General features: G+C 35.5%; 1 protein-coding gene across 2 annotated transcripts in view; it reads right to left on the reverse strand.

Annotated features, from left to right (window-relative positions):
- Positions 1 to 734: 734 nt before the first annotated feature.
- Positions 735 to 23,333, reverse strand: part of LOC128013133 (protein unc-13 homolog B) — an 83,805-nt gene continuing 61,206 nt past the window's right edge. For both annotated transcript variants that reach the window (XM_052595862.1, XM_052595852.1), the window contains 23 exons: positions 22,527 to 22,642; positions 21,755 to 21,918; positions 21,258 to 21,408; positions 19,481 to 19,549; positions 18,886 to 18,975; positions 18,371 to 18,511; positions 18,034 to 18,227; positions 17,866 to 17,951; positions 16,623 to 16,749; positions 16,261 to 16,357; positions 15,482 to 15,625; positions 14,843 to 14,920; positions 14,628 to 14,705; positions 5,893 to 5,981; positions 5,368 to 5,514; positions 4,980 to 5,103; positions 4,432 to 4,476; positions 4,283 to 4,354; positions 3,881 to 4,028; positions 3,691 to 3,747; positions 2,896 to 2,988; positions 2,604 to 2,763; positions 735 to 2,447 (listed from right to left, as the gene is read on the reverse strand). In XM_052595862.1, the coding sequence (XP_052451822.1) occupies positions 2,162 to 2,447; positions 2,604 to 2,763; positions 2,896 to 2,988; positions 3,691 to 3,747; positions 3,881 to 4,028; positions 4,283 to 4,354; positions 4,432 to 4,476; positions 4,980 to 5,103; positions 5,368 to 5,514; positions 5,893 to 5,981; positions 14,628 to 14,705; positions 14,843 to 14,920; positions 15,482 to 15,625; positions 16,261 to 16,357; positions 16,623 to 16,749; positions 17,866 to 17,951; positions 18,034 to 18,227; positions 18,371 to 18,511; positions 18,886 to 18,975; positions 19,481 to 19,549; positions 21,258 to 21,408; positions 21,755 to 21,918; positions 22,527 to 22,642 (2,756 nt within the window). In that variant the 3' untranslated portion in view covers positions 735 to 2,161. The remainder of the gene's footprint in view (positions 2,448 to 2,603; positions 2,764 to 2,895; positions 2,989 to 3,690; positions 3,748 to 3,880; positions 4,029 to 4,282; positions 4,355 to 4,431; positions 4,477 to 4,979; positions 5,104 to 5,367; positions 5,515 to 5,892; positions 5,982 to 14,627; positions 14,706 to 14,842; positions 14,921 to 15,481; positions 15,626 to 16,260; positions 16,358 to 16,622; positions 16,750 to 17,865; positions 17,952 to 18,033; positions 18,228 to 18,370; positions 18,512 to 18,885; positions 18,976 to 19,480; positions 19,550 to 21,257; positions 21,409 to 21,754; positions 21,919 to 22,526; positions 22,643 to 23,333) is intronic.

Genomic DNA, 23,333 nt, shown 5'->3' on the forward strand with positions numbered 1-23,333 from the left:
CCCATAAAAAAAAGAAGAAAAAAATCCAAGAAATCAGGTTACTCAAACTAATACAAACTATTAAACACTCATGAGCGCATTAACTGTCATTACACACTTTTCCATGTATCTGATTCTCAGCATATTTACAGTAAACATTTATAAAACTACCAATGTTTATCCATACTTGCAATAAAACAAATGTAACGAACCGATGACCCTAAACTGCCCCAAAACGCAGAAGTGAGAGAATCTGAATGTGCCACCACCAAAATAACTTTAATGTAGAGGTGAAAATGTATTTGCCACAAAATCATTGCCATTCCCTACCTTTTAAATATACATATTCCACATCAAAATGCACCAGCAATAAAACAAATAAGTGATCTGCATTCTACAGAATTTAGTCTTACCTGGGTTTCATTGATTTTTAAAACATGTCACCTCATTAAAGGCAGAGGTCAAGGGAGTGGAACGGCCTGGTGGTTTTAAACAACAACCAGGGCAAGGACGTATCTGGATCAGACTCTTCTAGAGGCACTTCTAAAGAGAGAAGGAACACTAAAAAAATGACATGCTTCTGCTGTTAAATACTGTAGACAAAAGAAGAGAGGAAATGATTAAAGAGGAAGAACGACAGTCATATAGAAAGTTTAAAATAGCGAGAGTAGGTTTTACAATCACAGATCAATGCATCCAAACACACACACCAGCGTCACAATAACGGATTCCAAAAGAGAGATCAGAATCACACATTAATTCATAAATCATTTATAAATAAATTCAGAATAAGGATACAACCTGTGAACTCCTTCCACAGTTTAAAACACATAAACAGCTTTCCACATATTGACAAAACATAAACAAAACATATGACCAAAAGCTGGAATTTACAAGAAATGCATGCACATGTGGTAGTCTACTTTACAGACTGTTTGTTTGTGCATATATCACAAACAAAACACCTCAGAAGAGAGAGCATACAAACTACTTGGCACAAAGTAAACAATGTTTCATACAGGACCTCTCTTCTCAATGGCTGGCACTACTGGTTGGTGTATATTTGTCTTTTTTTTACTTCCGTATTTATCCGTTTTGAGACACCCATAAACAAGCTATGACTACAAGAAATGCCTTTCAATTCGACAATGATAAATGCATTGAAGGGACCACAGATAAGATTTCTGGAACACATCAGTGATCAATACTAATAGAGAAAAGTGTATGTCTAAATGTGCATATCTGTGCCTGTCAATCAAAGAACAGGTAGAATAGACCACTCCCATTCACAAGGCCACAGAGAACATGTGGAATGAGCCCATAGACTCATGGTTAGGCAAAACTCTCACATCTTCTCCCATTTTTTGTTCTCACGATGTTACTGATACCTTTCATTACAATGTGCTTTGAATAACTGTGAAGTGATAGTTCTGCTTTTCTATTCTCACAGGGCTCCCACACCTTTTTATCAATACATTGCTGTGACTTCCAGATGTTTGATAAACAATTTGACCAATTTCTAACCAACAAATTATTTTAATGCTGACTTTTTAACATTTAAATGCCTACATAATTTTTTGTAAAAAAAAAAAAAAAAAAAAAAACACCAAATATTTACATTTCTAGCCAACCAAATATTTTAGTGCTAATTTAAGGTTTAATTTGCATAACTTTTCCAGTCATTTGTTTACTAGATATTATATGTAAATCTTCAAAACATCTTCATAAATACCAATTTCTAGCCAACAAAATATTTTAGTACTGACATAAGATTTTTTTTTTTTTAATTACAATGAATTTTCAAGTTGTTTGGTTACCTAGATCATTTTTGTAAAACACAAATGCAGAGATTACTTGCCAATTCAATATTTTAATAATGACTTTTGAAGATTATATTAATTTCCTTAACTTTTCCTTGACATTTCCAGATTTTTCACGACCGTGGGAACACTATGCTAGCACTCATTTAGTGAGCAGTTGCCCATCATGAAGAGTAATGCGAAGCCAGTCAAACAGTGAAGTGACTCTTAAGGCTTTGAATAAACATACACAATTTTATAAACAGTATAGGTCCTTGGTTTGTGAATGCTTGTCTCTCTGTCAGTCTTTTCATTTGTCTCGTAGTATCAGTTTCTTCTTAATCCTAATAATATATTGAAGATGTCGACCTTGAGTTTGATCTTCACCTCCCTTCTTCAGCAGGCCTGGTCTCAGATTTGAGTTTGACGAACTCTTTGGCAACCTCATCAGTTGAGCGCTGAGAGAGGATTCGTAGTGCGGTGGTCCCGGTTTCGTTGATGTTGATACGCGGGCCCAAGGGGCACCAGCACACGCAGCTTTTCCGGTCTGCTATGTCACGTAGCTGCAGTACTGCGATCCCGACCACCCGGTCCGCACGACCGAAACAATAATCCTTTACCGTTATTTGAATCTCATAGCAGTCCAGACTCACGCCTTTACCCAACACACTGAGATTAAAATAAAGGAGGGGACCATTGTCAGTAATATGTTTCTGTTGTTGTAATCTTTAAATACAAGTTTAACTGCCAGTGAGTACTACTATTTATCTCATAGAAAATGGCAGTGTTTCAAACTAAGTAATATATGAGAGCGTTTTTACTCACAATTGAAAGGCCTCGTTGTACTTTGCATTCCAGCTGTTGTTTTTCGATTTGGTTGTGAATTTTCGTTTCTTCTCTGTGAGCTGTGGGCCGACCAGGTTAACTTCCACAAATGGACGAAACATCCCTGAGGTCTGCCATGTCATGTCATTTACCGCAATAACTGGAAGAAAAAGAGATAATGAGTTCATTAAAAGGATTTTTTCAAGACTTGATTAAATCATCATAATCTCACCAGACACTTAAATGCAAAGATAAAAGTCCTAAATTTAGCTCCTCTTTGCTGTAGTCTCACCTCTGACACAGAGTTTCTGCTCAGTGTTCCCAGCAGGGGGTGACAAATCCAGCTGAATCACTGCCTCCCCAATCAGCCGCTCAACCCCAGAGCCTGTCAAACCACTTCATTTTACAAATACTGTATTTTCAACACACTGCAGTCAAACTTATGCTTTTTTTTTAACACTTTATACTTTGATTGTGGTTAAAAATTTGGAATTCTATTGACTGGATTTTAATAGAAGTTTCTAAAACGTGCCAGTGGTAGCTTAGGTGTTACACACACACACGCACATATACTGTATATATATCACACACACAAAAAAAGCATTTATAATAATAAGACACAACTGCATTCAAAACTTATAATAAGAAGAAATGTTTATTGAGCCACAAATGTGACACTAAAGACTGAAGTAATGGCTGCTGAAAATTCAGCTTTGCTATCGCAGGAATAAATTACAGTTGAAAATATTTTAAAATATTACAATATTACAATATGCTTTTACTGTATTTTTGTATTAAATAAATGCAGCATTTATAGCATAAGGCACTATGCTCACAAAAACACTAAATCTTACCTATGTTTACATATGCAGTGTGCATATATATACACACACACACACACATACACACAAACACTTTTATTCAATTTATTATTTATTATTATTTTATTAATTCTGTTTTCCCTTTAATTTCCTAATTTCTGCATTTAATTCTCTAGACAGAGAGAGAGATTGAGAGAGAGAGAGAAAAAGAGAGAGACTGTTCCTAGCCCTTCAAAGAGTCAAGGATAAACGAGTCTTCAGCCCACCTCTGTCAGGTCGAACGTTCTCCTTGGGGGTGAACCTGATGCCCATACCATTTTGAACTGCAAGAAGAAATTTCATTTTAAAAATATAGGAGTCTTGCAAATGTCAAATAATTTTTACAGACTGTGTGGCCATGTGCAAGGGTTGATAAAAGTCAGCACTTGAACATGTGTGCAAGTGTATGTATCTCACCCTGAGCATGTTGTGTTGTCACAAACGCCTTGATAAGAGCATCTGTGGTCTGTGTATATAGTGAGAGAGCATAGCGCAGCGATGACAGCTCAGGGCTCTTCTCCAGGTATGCTTTTTTTAAACCGTTCCCACCAGCATGGAAAAAGAGCTACCCAGTAGAAGGTGAAAGAGAGAGAGAGAAAATGAGCATAAATTTCCTTCTGTAAAAGGTGCTGAAAAGAATTCATGTGTGAAAAGGCATGCTTATGGTGAGAAGCTTTCTCAGACTGTTTCTAATTTTCTCTCCTTCCCACACATATTAATGACGCACCGATCCCAAGCACCCAAACACTCAGTGTGCAATGTGTGAAAGTTACTTTAACATGTTGTTACTCAGCAGGCATGCCATATCCACCAACACACCTTGATTGAATCCAGTGCTGCCTCCACGATAACACACTGCCTTGGTGACAAGCTTTTTGGCTCCACCCCTCCCTATAATGAGAGATGCATTAGCCACACCCACTGGATTAGGCTAGAGATTATATGTTTCAGGTAACTATGGTTGACACCTTTAGTTTAGACAGTTCCTTAGCAGCAATAAGAAGTTGAGCTCCCTTAAAGAAAAAAAATAAAGAAACACAATATTTCAAACTTCTGCCTGCCAGTATTAGCTGAAAAACATTATATTATTAAAAGCCTAAATGTCAAAAGTGTGTTAACTTCAGAATGGCCATTATAGTCATGCTGTCTACTCTAGTGCAAGACATTTTTCTCTTAAAATTTTTCTCTTTCAATAAAACTACATTATAATAAAAACTGAAAAAAGAAAACCAAAAAATAACACAAAAGGAAAAGCCGGGAAACTGAGAAACCTATTCAATCATTGTGTTTTCATGATTTGATCATCGCCGTCACTTCTGAGTGATTGAGTACTGTAGTCATTGATTTCCCTATATAATATACTAACACTGACAATTGAAATAATAATAAAAACACTGATAATCAAATGGTGTTTGAGAGCAGGGACAGAGAATCATAGTACTGCTTGTGTCATGAAATTAGTTTTTAGGTGTCTAACATTGACCATCATGTGTATGTTTCCTGTAAAATAACTCACTATACTGTCGCTGCTCTGAGGTAACACAATCGTTTTCTCCATGCAGATCAGAACATTCCTCCAGAGATCCTTTAGCACACGCTTCAACACGGTCTTGTCACATATGTCTGCAAAGATGCTGAGGCTGCAACACACATCGTAAACAGGTTATGTGTATGTACATATTACATGTGGCAGTCTGGAGAATTTCCCTGGGCAATTTGTGAGATACAGTACAATCAGCAGATGACAGGCTATTAATTCACTTTTTTCTGCTCTTTTATAGAATACCAAGCGTGCCAAGAAACAGAAATAGGCACACGTGGAGACACTTGGTGTGGAAAAATTGACAAGTGATCTGAATCTGAACGGGTCTAAAAGCAACTAAAGGAAGTTGAGCTGAACTGACTTTGTGTCGAGGAACTCCATAAGCGGCCGCAGTGCGTTGTCTGCATCAGCCTCCGCTGTGTTACGACTGTTCTGATTCAGAGGTCCTTTAATCTGATACAGGATCTCCGCCATCTGACACACACATGCATTCATACGGGCCTGGAAACTATAAACATATACATATAGAGAGAGGGAGAGAGGAATGCAATGATTCAGAATTAGGCCGACAAACAAGACGGTAATGATAATGGCATTATTCCCAAAATATATTTTTCTGTAGCACTTAAAAAAAAAAAAACTTGATTAGTATTGTATTCATTTAAACGTATATATATTTATAGATGCGTTCAAAATGCTTCAAAATAAAGTAAATAATAAAATAAGATTTTTTTAAATTTAATAAAAAAAATGAAACCAACAAAAACAATGAATAGTGATTTCTGAAAGAGATATTATGGCAAAGGTGACATTTATAAGCAGAACTCGCAGAAACTTTGCGATAATGATATTCAGATGAAATTCAGGCTCAGAAAATTACGTTTACCTCTTGGCAAACATGCCACTCAGGTTATCCAGAACAGAATTAAGCTTCCCTTGCAGGTCATTGAGGATATCTGCAGCCTCTGAGTCAAGCTGTTGAGAGTAACACACACACACACACACACACACACACACACACGGAAATAAGTGTTAGTTTAATAGAAAATATCAGACTTAAACTAGGCAGAGGCAGAGGCAAGGAAAGGTACGGAGAGAATGTAGGGGGAAAAAATCACAATGTCTGTCATGGTTCTGCAAGTGCATCAGCATCAAGAAAGTGAAACTAATTGGAAACATTCTCTATTAAAGCTGTTTTTCCACGGTAAGTTCCACGACAAGTTTTCAGCAATACATCTGTCAGATCCAACAAACAGCTTAATTAAAGCAGGTGTAATAAAAAAAAAATACTAAAACAAAGAGTGGAGGAGTTACACTTTTATTCCCACAATGAACAATAGTAACATTTGTTTATTCAATTTAATACTGCTCAGGAAGGACAATTAAAATACACAATATCACCAGAAAGGGATGTAGATTTGATTCTGACAACCAGAGTGGTAGAACAGAGAAAACTTTTAAGTAGGTTTTCAAAACTACTGCTATTCAAAGAACAGAACCCCCAATAAAACTTAAAAAATCAACCTGTCCTCCAACCAATACGCTTGTATAAGTCGTTTGTCCAAATCCCTGAAATATGACCCATCAGAGTATATACTTCAATTGCGCCCCTATCGGCAAAAGGTCGTTTTCATATTAATGTTTTGTACTCTTTTATTTGCCCTCTGGTTTGCGTTTCTTGTAGCTCAGTTAGTAGATTATTGCATTATACCTTGATATGTAATCATGCTATCATGGGTTCGATCCCAGGGAACAGACGTGCACGAAAATGTATATGCTCAATAAATAATAATTTAGCATGATTTCTGTGAGGGTTAGGTTTAGGGGTGGGGTTAGGTGTGGTCATTCGAATGAATAAGCCACCTACAGTAGTAAAGTATGTAGGAAATACTGTGAGATCGGTGTAAAACACCCACACATTGCATTTAAATAAACGTGCGTTTTGATTGGTAATGACGTTATACGTCAATTCATGATGACAGATGCAGCGCGATACTGTCATTATTTTTACGCCCGCTAGAGGGCACTTAACTTTAAAACGTAAATAAAGGTCGTAATAAATGCATGCACAGGCTTAAGTGAACAAATATATTGCAGATCAAGATTAGAGAACAATATAAAATTTGGGGGTTAGCCCCTTTTTGTACTTTGTAGATGCCACCCAAGAAGAAGAAAGGGGACATAAGAAGCTTTTTCATAAAGCAGAGTCAGAGTGTAAGTAGGCAAAATAACTAGCTAGTCACAAAAATAAACTTGCAGTAGTGACTGACCAGGCTTTCAAATGCATATTCTGTGGAAAATAATATTAACTGGTGATAGTATGTGTTACCCAGGATGATAGAATGCTACGTTAGCAAGTAACTGAATGTCAATTAGCCTGTAAGTTACCTTAACTTAGAATCTTGCAGTCAACATAAACGTGTGTGTACTGGAGAGTAAATAGTGTTTATAATAGAAAAAGGTTATTATATTTATTTATTTAGATTTGTTTCCTTGTGGCAGATTTTTTTTGTTAGTGTAAATACTAATGTACATAATAATTTATCTTAATAAAACGTTTGGTTTCAGATTTGTATTTTTTGAGAGTCCATTTTTGAGATTATACAGTTATGGGGGTGTCCCCACCAAAGCTGAGATCAAACCTACGCCCATGGTTTAGACTGCAAGAGAAACACCACAAACCTCTTTCCCTTCAACTTTGGACTGAAGAATGAAAAAATATTTGTATAAATAAAATGGGGAAAACATTCAAACTCAATTTTAGTCTGACAGTAGTGAGGTCTAATCTACTCTCTGTCCAAGGTCACATTCACACAATCAGTGTTTGGCATTGACAACTGTATTTACTCATCACAGCGGACACAAAGTTAAATAAACTGAAATCCAATAGAGACTGGATCTTATAGCTCCAGATTACACGGCTCATATCACCATCTCTCAGAGTAAGCGAAATAAAATAAAATAAATGTGTGAGTCTTACTGGCTATCATATTGTGTAATGTGTATTAAATGATGGACAACTTGGTTAGTGTGATTACAGTATGTTCACACAGTGCTGGTTTGTGATTTAAGTCCACAAAAGTGCAGGTGTCAGTTCAGTTCTAAAATAATGCGAAACACGTCAGAAAACAAAGCATGTTCAAAGGTTTGGTGTCAGATTATTTAAAAAGATTTTTGAAAGTCTCTTATGCTCACCAAGGATACATTAATTTGATAAAAAATACAGTAAAACAGTAATATTGAGAACATTTTTTACAATTTAAAAGTAAAATATTTTATTTGAATGTATTTTAAAAAGTAATTTATTCCTGTGATGTTAAAGCTAAGATTTCAGTAAATTATATTAAGTGGGTTGGTTTGGTAAGTTATGGGTCAGTCATCAATAATTTTTTTCATTTTGAATTATTTTTATATGACTCTAAAATAAAGAATGATTTGTTCATTTTGTTGTGACTGTGCATGTTCGTCTTTTCAGTCTTTAACATATGACTGTGATACAAAAGTGTAGTTTGGTGAATGAATGCTTATTGTCTCCAGTACAGTGTCTATGTGTCTGTCACATAATTTATCAAAGACTCAGACCATAAGACGCTGAAGAATTGATTGTTTGGTTGCATTATAATGATTTCTAATTCAAAATATGATTAAAGATTTTATATGTGCATGGTGTGTGTGTATTTTGCCTATTGAAAATTTGACATTTTAAATTAACTACGCAATATGACTTGAATACGGATTTGTTTATTTTGCTGAAAAAGATTCAAAGATTCAAGTCATTAAAATGATCCGAACGAAGTTGACCAGACTTCAGTCAAAAGCCTGGCAACACAAGACTACCTTAAACTATCCATAAAAGAATGGGTAGACTAGACTTATGATCTAGAAAAACACTCCAAGATAGAAGAAAAAAAATAATAAGCATCTGTTACTGTGTTTACCAAAACAATTATCATTTATTTACTGACAACAACTAAATCATCCCATCTGCCAAAGGCAAATCATTATTTAAGCTTTCAATTATAGGTAGTTGTTTTTGTGTCACATCAGGGCTAAACCTAAAAACAACCCTTTGACAATGAGGTACTGGACCCCTGGGGACAGGATCCCAGCCAAACAGCACACATCTCTCCTTCCCAGCAGAGTCTATACACATGCTTGCTCCTCACACTAATGAGACCTTGTTCTATCATGTTTCAGAAAGTACCACACACACACACACACACACACAGACGTGCATCAGCTTATTACCTCGGCTCTATCACCCACCTCTGTGGTCGTGTTCTCATCTTTGAGACAGAGAAACAAAATTACATTCACACAGAGTCCTGTTGATCCAGCGACTATGGGGAAACACTACCACGGACAAACAGTATGCGTTTGTGTGTGCGCGCACGTGTGTATGTGAACCTACATTTCTTTGTCCTCCTTTTCTCCCTGATGCCAGAACGTGTAAAATAGCAGATGAATAAAGAGAAAGACATACACAAATAACACACAATATAGAAACTATGGGCACTAAATAGGCTGAATAAAATTGAGCACATAATAATGATGCATTATTCAAAAGACATCAAGGGAAATAAATGCAAACATTTGCTATTTTAGTTGTCATAGCATAACATTAACATAATAAAGATGATCCTTTAACTGGAGCAGGAAGCTAAATAGGTTTAAATTTTTAATGACTATGTAAAAATATACATAATATGTGCATATATAAAAATAATAAATCAAATACTGTATGTTTTAATGTTTAAATGTTTGGGGTCAGTAAGAATTTTTAATGTTTTTGAAAGATATATCTCGGATGATCACCAAGGCTGCATTTATTTGATTAAAAATAAAATAAAAACAGTAATATTGTGAAATATTACTACAATTTAAAATAACTGTTTTCTATTTTAATTTAATTTCAAATTTAAGTTGTTCCTGTGAATACAAAGCTGAATTTTCAGCATGATTACTCCAGTCTTCAATGTCATGTGATCCTTCAGAAATCATTCTTATTTACCAAAGAATGGAACTCAGTTCTTATTCTTATCAATGATGGAAACAGTTGTACTGCTTAATATTTTGTAGTAACAATAATATTTTTAGTCAAATGTATTATATATATATATAAAAAAAGGTAACCTTCTTAATGTCTATACTGTCTCTACACTGATTGAATCAGTGTGAATAAAAGCATTAATTTCTTACTGACCCAAGACTTATGTGTTAGTGTATTATGTGTATAATAATGCATTTTGACATTTTAGGTCACAATGCAAGAAAATGTAAGACGTCAAAGAGCTACATCTCTATTATACTGTACCATAATTTTAATTGAAAGAAACCATGAATTTAGCTTTAATAATTCCACCCAGCTTGCCTCCAGGTTATGATAAATAAAGTTTATGTTTACAATGTATCTCATACATGGAATTATCAAATAGCGAAATCTCAATAATCTGTAACAAACATAAAAAGAAACGATAAAACTGTAGCAAAAACATGCCACTGGGGACCATCTGCCTCAAATCTGTGAGGGGCATCTTACTCCAGGGGTCTAACTTGAACTTTTTAGTATGGTGTGCCAGGTTAGAACTAGTTCAAGTTTTAAAAAGTCATCTCAAGACTTTCCGTTCTATTTCATGCCTTTAGCTGCACTCCTTCTAGTTTCTTTTGATCGATTATTGCTGTCACTACAGAGTTTTCATACTCATCCCCAGGGCTGTGACCACTACAGGCATTAGGTGCATTATATATATATATATATATATATATATATATATATATATACAAGCTTTAAGTAGAGTACTGGCAGAAATGAAAAAAGGATGAAAAAAACAACTAAAAACTAAAAAAACAATAAGAATGCAAACAAACACAGAAAAAGTTTAAATCAAAACTAAATATTTGATTCATCGGCTCAAAGCATCTGATACGACAACACTGACTTCACTACGACTGTCATACATCAAACTAAAGCTCACACAAACCCACCTTCTGCCTGTCAAACTGTACATCCAGATGAAAGGAGAGATGTAAAAACAAGAGTCAATAACAGATGGATGAGTGGTAGGGGGTGAGAGTGAAAGAAAGAAGCTGAAATGAACAGCAGCAGCCGAATACTCAAGGGACCATTCACAAAGGGTGCATTAAAAACAGCTAGACTGAGTGGATTGAAAAATTTGTCTAACCACGACAAACAGAAGGCAAAAACTGCTGTGCAATGTTTACATGCTGATGTATTAAATACTACCTTTTAAAAGTTTGGAGTCCGTAAGAATGTACATTATTTTAAAGATATTTCCTATGCTTGCCAATGCTGCATTTATTTGATAAAAAAAGAAAGAAATAAATGCAGTAAGATTGTGAAATATTATTACAATTTAAAATAACCATTAACTATATTAACTATCATTTCTATTTTAATGTATTATAAAATGTAACTTAATCCCGCAAAGGTGAATTTTTTAGCAGTCAGTTTCAAAAAATCTTGAAAACAATTGTGCGGCTTAATAATTTATGGAAACAGTGATAATTCCCCCAAATATTCTTTGGTGAATTTAAAGTTAAAAACTAAAAAATGATTCCAAACTGTTTATTGCTGTATGTTCATATAACATAAACATTATAGTTTTAGTTGTTTGTAGGATTTTTTTTTTACCGAACAGTACTGCCCTGGGTATTAATTGTGATGCTAATTACCACAATCTATGCATTTCATTCTTTCTCTCCACACACACCGAACATACCAGTCAAAAGTTCCTAGCTAAATAGCATCACCATGAACACTGACAGCGACACCTAGCAACACCTGACTCACACAAACTCAAGGACAGCAGAATATTTGTCATCACTTCACACAGAGTTATCTTAAACATGCAGAAATCATTGAAAAATGTCTGGCACATTACTGGCTTTAAAAATGCCTGGACACAATAATACAATACACATGTCAAAGCACTCACACTGTAGGAACCAGAAGAGTGTATGCTAAGCCTAAAACTGCTGCGGTTTTATTTCTGTTCTTTTGGCAGACGTAACAGCATCATCCCAATTCTAATCTTTATTTATCTATCATTATTTTACCACTTTATTGTTATTATTACATTATACAATACTGAAGGAAGGACAGGAAATTATGGGAATAAAAGGTGTGACACCAATTTGAAACACCTATCTTTTAAAAATCGCATTACATCACTTGCTTACTAATTGATCCTCTGCAGTGAATGGGTGCCGTCAGAATGAGTCTCCAAACAGCAGAAAGGATAACTGATTCTTGATAACAGGAGGAAATGTTATTATGGATAATGTCAATGTTAAAATGCCTTAATGAAGGAAGTATTTCTCACAAACATGCAGCTTGTCACTTCACATGCCATTAATTAATGTGTGGATTATTTGTTTATTATTGCGATATTTTCATCACCTTTTTGGACTCTCATTCTGATGGCACCCATTCACTGAAGAGAAGCCACTGGTGAGCAAGTGATATAATGCTAAAATAATCTAAATCTGTTCTAATAAGAAACAAACTAATGAACATCTTGGATGGCCTAAGGGGGTATCATTTTTCAGCAAATTTTGATTTTGGTGTGAATTATTCCAATAAATGCACAACAACAACAAGTGTGCAAAAGTGAATTAATTGTTTAGGAATTCTCCAATACAGTATGATTTTAAAGGTAATTTCTATTCAGTGAACTTTCCAGATAGTTCATGCTGTAACTGCAGTTCACTTAGTACGTAGCGCTGTGTTTTGATTAGCCTGCATTAGGTAATGATGCTGATGTTAACCCAGCTGCAATCATTAACATCACAGCTGGAGTCTAGAACACAAACTCCACAGGACGCATCACACAGAGTATTCCCTTCACCTCCAATTAAAGACATAGCTTTTGTATGGATTTAATCACTATCTTTTAACTTGCATTTAAGACTCAGTACATATACTATATGAATAAAGAGAACCCATATAGTTCATTCCTCACTCATGCACTTATTCAGATTCACTGCTCTTGGTTGGATACAGGAATCAATTAATGCACAAATCCTAGCTGTAGAAGTGAAAGCTTTTGATTCTTTTTAAAGCTTTAGCGCTACATTAAATTATCTGGTCGCAATTAATAGGTCAATTAGGCTTAATGTGCATAACAGAATGTGACTGCACCCTAAAGACCCATCTGTTCCATCAGATTTTACTAATCAACTTTCGTCTTAAAGAGACAGTTCACCCAAAAACAAACATTGTCATCATTTACTCATCTCCATTATTAAACCCTGTATTTTCTTTGGTTTGTGAAGTACAACCTTCACTTACATTTCACAAAAACAAGACATCATGAATGAAATGCATAAATGAAAACAAGACAGATGACTATACTTTTTATCACTGAGCTTTTGATTTTAGTCCATGTGTAAAAAGCATCAGCTACGATCTCTTAACATACTTCTGATCCTTCTGAATCTGAATTTCCAGACTGATGGAATAGTCAGACAAAAAAAATAAACAATGTAAATGTGACAATTAAAACAATGATACTAAATAAAAAAAACAAATAAATACAGCTTCAATTACAATACTGTTAAAAGTTTGGGCTCAGCAAGATTTTATTTTTGTTTGGCCAATGAAGTTTATTCTGAAAGGATGCATTAAACTGATTTGACAAATTAGAGCATTTTTGGTTTCTCTCTCTCTCTCTCTCTCTCTCTGTCTGTACTGTCCTAGCAGACATAGATTGTAGGCACTGATCTAAAATATAGAACATACATATATAATTTACTTTATAAACACACACACACACACACACACACACATATATCATATCATATCATATATAGATCAGTGATTGTATGTTAATTGCTGCACTGCATCCGGTCACTCGGTCACTGCATGTCTCTGTCAGTGTGAACAGCCATTTATAATGTTTCATATGCTTTATAAACATCTTCATAAAGAAGCACATCAGGTGAGACATAAGCCTGTTTCTCACCTTAGCATCTGATTCATCCGACTGGTAATGAAAAATGAAGGACAAGATGAGTAATAGTGAAACAAAGAACAAAAAGAGAAATAAAAGGTGCAAGGTAGGAGCAGAAGACTTTGTGTCGTTGATTTACACAAAATCTTGCAAAACACCCACACTAACACGCACACACATACGGATATGCATTCATGGCCTCACACACTCCTCAGTACTGCAATGTTGAGTGTACAGACCTCATTGCCTTTAGTGTTAGGGAAAGTTACTTTTAAAAGTAATGCATTACAATATTGTGTTCCTCCACCATTCAAACATTTTAGTTTAATTTTAATTTTAACAGAGTAAAGGCTGCTGAACAAATCAGCTTTGAAATAATTATTTGAGACTAAATTACATTTTACAAATATATTAAAACAGAAAACGGTGATTTTAAATTTTTAATCTTATAATGCACCACATTTTTGTTGCACATACAAAAAAGTACCATGTTAACCATAGTTACCTGGACATTTGAAGTGGCTTCGTCCCTGTTATGTCAATTTACCATAGTACCACCACAAAACTTTTTTGTAATAGTGTTGGATCTGTAGCAAATCTTCGAAAAAAGACCTTAAAAAAACCTGTTATAACTTCAAGCCTCACTCACCTGTTTGGCCCCCATAGATTCAAACATCTTCTCCAACAACACACGCATCTGTTGAACGTTGTTCATCAACACACAGGGCTGCAGGAGAGGAAGGAAAGAGCGAACAGCACAAGGACAGATAATGAGACAACTCAGACCTACTTGGATTCTTACCGTACAATAGCAGACAACATAAATTCAAAAACTTTAGTGTCTGAGTGTTTGTAAACACACACCGTCTTTTCTTTCTCGCAGTAAGAGGAGAAACTCTTGGCTAGAATAGCACAATACTGCAGGAGCACTTTGGTGATAGTCTGGAAAGGCGGAAAAAGGTAAAGAAAGAACACTATTAAGCCTAAAGGGTATGTAGAGTAAATGAACTACACCTTGTACTGAGCTGGTAATCTGGAACGACAGACTTTCTGGAATTGACTTTGCTGTGGTAACTAATTCATTTTCATGGGAAGATGCATTAAGTGCTGTTTTGTTCCCTGAAATATACCTAAATTTGCTGATTACCGAATAAAAGAGATCATATCAGAATACACCACGATTATAGACATGTCCGATAATTGCATTTAGTATTAAGTCACAGACTAAAATCGAATAAAATGTTAACGCATCTCAGTTCCTACAAAACCTGTGTAGGCTTCGACAAAGATGTCTCTGCATCAACCGTCTAAGTTAAATATGACTCACAGGCTATGAAACAGATGGTGATGATCTAAAGATAAACTATCTGTGTGCCAGCAGCTTATATTTCTCTTGCCACCATTTTCCATCTATTATGTCTCTTATCTCTCTTCCAGCTTCTCTGGAGCCATCTTTTGAATGTACTGTAGTATACAGTATGGTTTAGGTCTGTTGATCTTCACCTTGGCAAATCGTCGGTTGTACTGGGCAACCACTGCAGGATCAGGACAGTCTAATTTCTTGATGATCTCAAAGCTTTGGTTGAGCTGAGTGAAGATGTCCACGACTGAACAGGAAAACAGGGCATGCTCAGATGTCTGCTGGAACTGTGAAAAAGACCGGAGAACTTTTTATTATTGAGGTTTCTTCAGCTATGGGGACTTTTTGCCCTGTGCGTTTTGTTTGTTTGTTTTTATTTCATTTGCCTCCTTACAAGCTCCAAATGTCATGAGAATTCTATGCATTTTATCAATCTTAAATCATGGTTTCCATAAAAAAATAAAAATAATCTTGAGCACCAAATCAACATTCAGCTTTGAAAACAGTTATTTCGAATTGTGATAATATTTCACAATAAAAGTATTTTCACCATATATTTGATCAAATAAATGCATCCTTGGAGAGCATTAGATACTTTTTACAAACCCCTAAATTTTGAACAATACATTATGTTTTATATTGTACAATATATTTCAATTTTTATCTATAAAAGTAATAAAGAAAAGTAGCATAAATAAATGATGAAGTCATTGAAGGAAGCATTTCTCAAAAGTATATAAATTTGGCCTTTTTACGTCAGTTAATAAAAAAAAATAAAAAAATCCACCTAACAGGTAGCAGACAGCAAGCAGCAATTGTATTTGGCAAGGTATGTTTTAAAGCCTGGTAGACCAAGAGTAGAAAGCCATATACAAGAGAGCAGACCCCACAGAAAGGTCATACAGCAATTTCTGAACCATACCCCTTCTCTTTTATCCCTCTCGAGGGCTCCATGCATAAACTCCATCGACACTTCTTCATTCTCAGCCAGCCACTGGAGAACAAATGGCAGAAACCACCTACAGATGGGAAATGAAAAAGAAATAGAGAAACGGGGAGTAATAAAGCAGAGGGCAGCAAAGTGGTCTTGCTAGTGGTCAAGAACGTTTTAAACAACAGAGAAAAGCATCAACGAGGCATCCTAATCGGTTTGAGACTGTAGGTTATGGCACTGTGAGAGTGCAAACATAAAACTACTCAAAAGTCAAAACTACTTTGTGCAGAAAAGAGAGAAAAGTTTAGCCAAAGACGCTCTGAAAGAGTTTTAGAAGCAGTGTGACTCACGATGGGTACTCTGGGACGGTGTCGGAGAAGGCGGGCAGGTCACAGACGTATTCGTTGAAGAGCCATTTGACTTTGAAATGCAGATTCATGTAGTCCGCACTTTTACAAAACCTCAGCTTCTCGTGCTCTGGGGAAGCAGCAAGCATGAGTAAACAGATCTAATTTAGTTTTAACTTGTCACGAATTTCTTCCAGTAAACATTTGCTCTCCTTCAGCTTCAACATATGTATTCTCCAAACTAGCTATGAACTCACGGAGGCTAATGCGAAGAAATGCATTTCACACACACATGTACTACCATTTAAAAGTTTGAAGATGGTAAGGTTTTTAAAAATTTATAAGTTAATACTTTTACTTAGCAAGGATGCATTAAATTGCTAAAAAGATACAGTAAAGGCTTTCACATTGTTACGATTTTTTATTTTTTTTCAAATAAAAGCCCTGTTCTTTTGAATTGTATATACTGTACATATAATTACATTCAAAATGTATATGTTATGTTATGCATCATGAATATGATAGTAAAAAAACCTAAACTATTAAGCAGGACAACTGTTTTACCATTGATAATAATACAGGGGGAAAAAAGCATGCTGGCATCAAAAGAAAAATATAGTTTTTTTTGAATGAGGAGTCTAACTCCAGTTTACTCCTGCTTGGAAGATCTAAAAGGAAACCAAGGGAGTTCTATTCTCCAACTCTGCTGTAGCAATGAGAGAGTGAGGACTCGAGACCAAAAATGGAGCTTTGAACCTTTAAAGAGGTTTTAACATAACAAAGAGGACAAGACATTAACAAAACACCAGCCATATTTATTATTCAGTACTCAGCAACTTGGCCCACACAATCATGGTGATGTAATGAGGAGGAAGTAGGGCAGATATTGCACTTAAGCACCCTAACTGTACTAACATTCCACTTGGTTTCAAAGCTATAGAAGCTGTTATTAAAGGATGTAGATTAAGGCTCCTTTGAGGGAACACATTACTTAGTGTGCAACAGAGCGGTGCAATTATCTCACATCCATAACAAGAAATGTATGCCCAAGTTCATGACTCCAAAAGGCCTTATAACATTATGACCTTTCTTCCAATGTTTGTAGACAATATGATTAAGAATTAATCGGATAAAAAGGAAAGATGGAATGATGTAAGGAGCAATCTCAAATAAATTTGCAGTGAACAAAGACATACTTTAAGGACACACACGCTTCCCGTGCATATAAATGTATATTTCTTCATACCTTCCAGTGCATACTTCATGTCCTGAGCAAAGAGTGTCCACATGACCTCGGCACTGACCTTCCCCACATTCAACTCCTGAGGAAACCTGCAAAGGACACACCAGGTTAAACAGCTCAACTTAATGACTTTGTGTGTAATATTGTGTGTGCATCTGTGCAGTGACTGACTGATTGATGATTGAGCTGTAGGAGTTCCTGTCCTCCTCAATGATGGAAACTATTAAGGTGATGAGTTTGGGCCAGAAGTCCAAATTCTGTATGCTTGGTCCTGGTTCCTCTAAAGCAGCATTTTGCTCCTCTTTCTCATCCTTCTTGTCTTCCTCTTCTTCACTCTCTTCTCCTACTTTCTTCTCTTGTGGTTTCTGTTGTAATAGAACAATTGCATGACCAATTCAACCTCTAATAATGACATAGTACAAGCAGAAATATCCAAACATGATGTAAGCATCCCCATCTGTGTGTATACAAACATACACCTATGCAGGACGTGAATGTGTTTACTCACAGGCTCCACAGCCGACTGGAACTGTCTGCTGTACAGCTCTTGGCAGTTGTTAAAGATGTATTCATATGTGGAATTGAGGCATGCTTTCACACAGTCCCTGACCACATGGGCGGCACGAGGGGGAGACTGCAGTTCCAGAACCTGGACACAGGGGGCGCCAGAGAAGACAAGAATATGACTATATAAAAACAAAGTTAACACCCTCTAACAAATCAATAGTGACTAATCTCAGTTATGAAAGTCCGCACAAAAGCCTCTCTCTTACTGCACAAAGAAATCAATCTTCATCTCACACCATCTATTATCCTTTTCTACTGTATGAACTCAGGCAGACAGAAATGACTGAGCGTTTACTGAAACACAATTGAATTTCTCATCTCTATAGAATCTGTCACTCAATATATGTATTACAAATTAGACCCACATCCCTGCATCTCCCAAACACATTATAAAACAGAAAGAAGGGTACTACAGCATGCCGTTGTTAGATTTGATTTAGAGGTATTTTATCTTACCTTCAGTCTGAAGAATGTAATGCTAGTCAGCAAATCCACTGTGGATTTGAGATCTGCTAGACGTGGTTTACTACTGGCTGGAAAATTATTCTGGAGATCAAAGGGACAGAATTAAGATCGCAGGAAGCTTAAGTGAGAAGCACAGTATGACGTTGGTAAAATGGGTGCTTCAGGAGAAATAAAAAACATGAACAACATATTTACATATGCACAAAGTTTGATGATCAAGTCTATATATCATTATAAAATGCATTCATTCTAGCAACTCTCAAAACCAGTTGAAAAACATACATAGATCTATCTATCTATCTATCTATCTATCTATCTATCTATCTATATATATATATATATATATATCTATCTATCTATCTATCTATATATATATATATATATATATATATATATATATATATATATATATATATATATATATATATATACCTGACTGTGATCACCTGGATAAAATTAAGATAAATAACATGCATGAACAAGATATTGTGTCATTTTCCAATTAAGCTGTGATTTATTTTAAACCCCACAATCCTCAACTGTGCCTGTAGATTAGGGTAAGTTAAAGAACATGATAAATTCTTACTCTGTATGTTGACAGGTCAATACGGAGGGAGTTATGGAGCTGATCCAGCAGTCTAACAAACCGATCTTTCTGCATGAACAGAGAGAAAACGAATCAGCCGTGAATAAAGTTAAACAAACAAGCAAAAAGGATTGGCTGTTTCTTTCTGTATTTGGAAAGGCAAAGTATGATCTTGTTACAGAGTCAGAGCAACATTTTTGAAAGCCCCAAAAGAAGTGTTTCTCTGACACCAAGCTCCCTTTTGAATGGAATCTAGACCTTGAGAAAAGTATGTGGAGTGCGGACACACCAACTGAACAGAAACACACCGTAAAAACACACCAGGGACGGGGTTTCGGATAAATCAGTCTCATGGCAATGAGAAAACCTGAAAGGGAGTGAAAAGGTCAGGGACACTGACAAGGTCTAAGTTATTCACCATGTTGTATCTTTTTAAAATCCTTGTATGAGCAAGACTTGATACAGCAGAAGGGTCAGGTACAAGAAAGCAAGGGGATGGGAGCATTTGTGCTGTGCACATATCCAAGCAGCTGTATTTATGCTTAGAATCAGAGGCTGCCATGACAGCATCTTCAGCTTTTTTTTTTTTTCAACAAGGTTTTATGTGACTCTCTCGTGATTATAACAATCAAACTCACGATCACTTTGTGATCAAATGTGACATTATATATTATACAACAGGTGTTTCTGGTCTTTGAATTTGGCTGAGCAACATTCCATTGCTGACATTCAGTCGATTAGCACTAGGACTTTTCAATGTTTGAATTGCTTTTCTATGTTTGCATGTTCAAGACAGATGATTAGCTTGTGCATTGGAAGTGGTTTATTTTTAGTGATTCTTTCTACAGATTACTTTGGAACATTCTGCATCAGTATCATCCAACCACTCAGTAGTTCAGACTGTTCAAAAGTTTGAGGTTGACACGATTTTAATATGCATTTTAAATTAGATTATATTTTATATTAAATTATTTGTAAAAAAATACATTAAAACCAGTAATATCGTGGAAAATATTAAAAGTAATGTTTTAGTATACATTTTATATTTATTTAATATGATTATATATGTCTATTTTGTCCATTTTAATATATTATTATTAATATAATTTAATCCTGTGGTTTTAGCACCCACTACTCCAGTCTTCAGTGTCACATGATCCCTCAGGAATCATGGCAAAATGACGATTTGGTTCTCAAAAAACATTTCTCATTATTATTCATGTTTAATACAGTTGTGCTGCCTAATATTTTTTGAAGGAAAGAAGGTCCTTTTTTTCAGAATGCTTTCATGAGCAGAAAGGTGAAAATATTTATTTTTATATCTTATGGCAACATATATGAATTTCTTAATAAAAAAACTTTTGAACACTACTGTACCTTTTGACAACAGCTAATTTTTTTTTTCAAAATACCAAGGACTTTTTTTTTTTGGCAATTTCTGCCTTAATAATGAAAGGACAGCAGCTAGACAGGAAGTGAAGTGGGAGAGAGAGAAAGGGGTATGGGATTAGGAAAGGTCCATCAGGCAGTATTCAAACTCAGGATGCCCAAAGCACAAATGGCGCTATGAGTCGGTGTGCTACTCACATGGCTATTGGCGCCACACAACAAGGTACTTTTTCATTCAGTGGCAAAGAAAGGATTACGCTACGTTGCTATTTTTTCTCATTGTTCTTAGAAGCTTTACTGTTGTTGCACCCAGGGAAAAATCTAACCCTAAACTATCTTTACAGTGGTCAGGCCATATTGGCTGTGAGCGATGCAGAGTTAGCATTACCCCAAAGTTGGAGGCAGTGAAGCGGTCACAGGCGGAGACATAGGTCACGGAGGTGGGATGAGCATAGAATGCGTTGATGTTGGCCAGGAGTGTGCTCATCACCGCAGGGACACCAGGCAGCATGTATTTATAGGACAGACATGCAAAATGCCTACAGGTGGACAGACAGACATCCAGTAAGAAACTGAGAATGTATTTCTACAACAGCTATGCAGTCCTTCAACTGTGATTCAGTGCTTCTCACCAAAACAAGTGCCACTATTGAATAGACAGAAGTTTAGGTTAGTTTTTATTTATTTGTTAATTAACATTCAGTTTGGTGTACAGTGTACAGGACTTGTAACCCAAAGGTCGAGGGTTCGAGTCTCGGTACTGACGGGGATTGTAGGTGGAGGTAGTGAATGTAAAACGTGCTCTTCCACTTTCAATACCACAATCCTGTCAACATCAAAGTACCTATAGATGTCAGAATACAGACCAAATGCTCCAGAGCTTACGTCATGGCCTGATAGATGGATTCTATTCCGTAGCGCATGGCAAACTCGTCTACAATACCCTGAGCGACCTCATCAAAGTAGACCTTCCAGGCATCATCTCCTCGTGCTGTGGGTAACTTCACCACACCTTGTCCTTCAATGTCTGTCACAAAGTGAAACAAATTCTACGAAAAAAAAGAGAGGGAGAAAGAGGATAAGTGATGTGTTTTGCTATAGAAATGATTGTGTGTTTGCATTCAAGTATAAAGTAAATAAATCATAATTGCTATTTAATCTAAGTAAGATTTTTGAGTAATTTGTTTTTGCATTAGTTATTTAATGCAAAATTTTGTATGAATTTAAAAAGAAGTGTTTTCTATTTTAATATATTTTAAAATGTCATTTATTCCTGTGATGGCAAAGCTGAATTTTCAGTGTCTTCAGTGTCACATGATCCTTCAGAAATCATCCTAATATGCTGATTTACTGCTCAATAAAGCTTTTGCATTATTATCAATGTTGAAAACCATAGTGCTGCTAAATATTTCTGTGGAAACCGTGATCCATTCTTGAATCGTTCAAAAAAATCAAGTTTAAAACAAAAGCATTTATTTTGAGAAGAAACCTTTTGTAACAATATGAAGGTTTTTATTGTCACTTTTGAACAATTTAATGCAACCTCTCTGAATATGAATTTATTTTACAACACTTCACCCCACATATTTTGAATGGTCATGAAGACAGGCATATTTTTTATCCAAAAAGAAGTTAAGTGGTGAGTGTAGGGCTTTACCTCGTGTAAACAGGTGTACTGAACATGATAAGGGGCCACTTTCTCTTCCCCCTTAATTTCCACACTTATCTGCAATCTGATGGCCCCTGATACCGCTGACTTGTCAGTGCGTTTTTCTGCAAAAGTAAGAGATTACACATGGCCATTACATATCTGATATAAAAGACAAGTCTCCATTTATCACAAGGCCAAGGACTAGTTAAACCATCTGACTGACTGTAAAATGTCCAATACCAACGTTAAACATATTTAATTCATTATGCAAGTTTTCATGAGCTAAAGTAAAATGTGCCATATTTCATAGTTACAATTTTATATCTTTGATCTGAATGCATGCAGATCATTCCATTATATCATTTTTATGGGATCAGGCTTATTATAACTTAAAAAATGAAATAAGAAAAAGTATGCTATTACAAATTACAGTTCATATTTTAGGCACAGATCAGTCATGGCCTGCACTACAATCGCATAATTTAAACAGACAGATGGTTTAATATCATACATTTAGTTTGTAGTCCTTAATCTCAGAAAATGACCATTGTCTAGTCATGGGTTCTCTCAAGAATTTCGAATGGGTTTTTCAGATATCAGTTTTAGATTTATGAGAAAAGTAAGGTCTTCATTTACCCTCATGGAGCAACTTTAGCTTTACTTTTTTTAACAACTTGCATTAAAGCACATGAAGATTTCAAAATGCACGTCTGAGATGTGACAGGGTGTCATTTATTTTATAACATGGAACATGGAGTAGGAGTGCTACTTTCAAAACCTCAGAAAACAGAAAAAAATATAATTTAAAGAAAT

The sequence above is a fragment of the Carassius gibelio genome, chromosome A5, assembly GCF_023724105.1.
Source record: "Carassius gibelio isolate Cgi1373 ecotype wild population from Czech Republic chromosome A5, carGib1.2-hapl.c, whole genome shotgun sequence".
NCBI lineage: Eukaryota > Metazoa > Chordata > Actinopteri > Cypriniformes > Cyprinidae > Carassius > Carassius gibelio.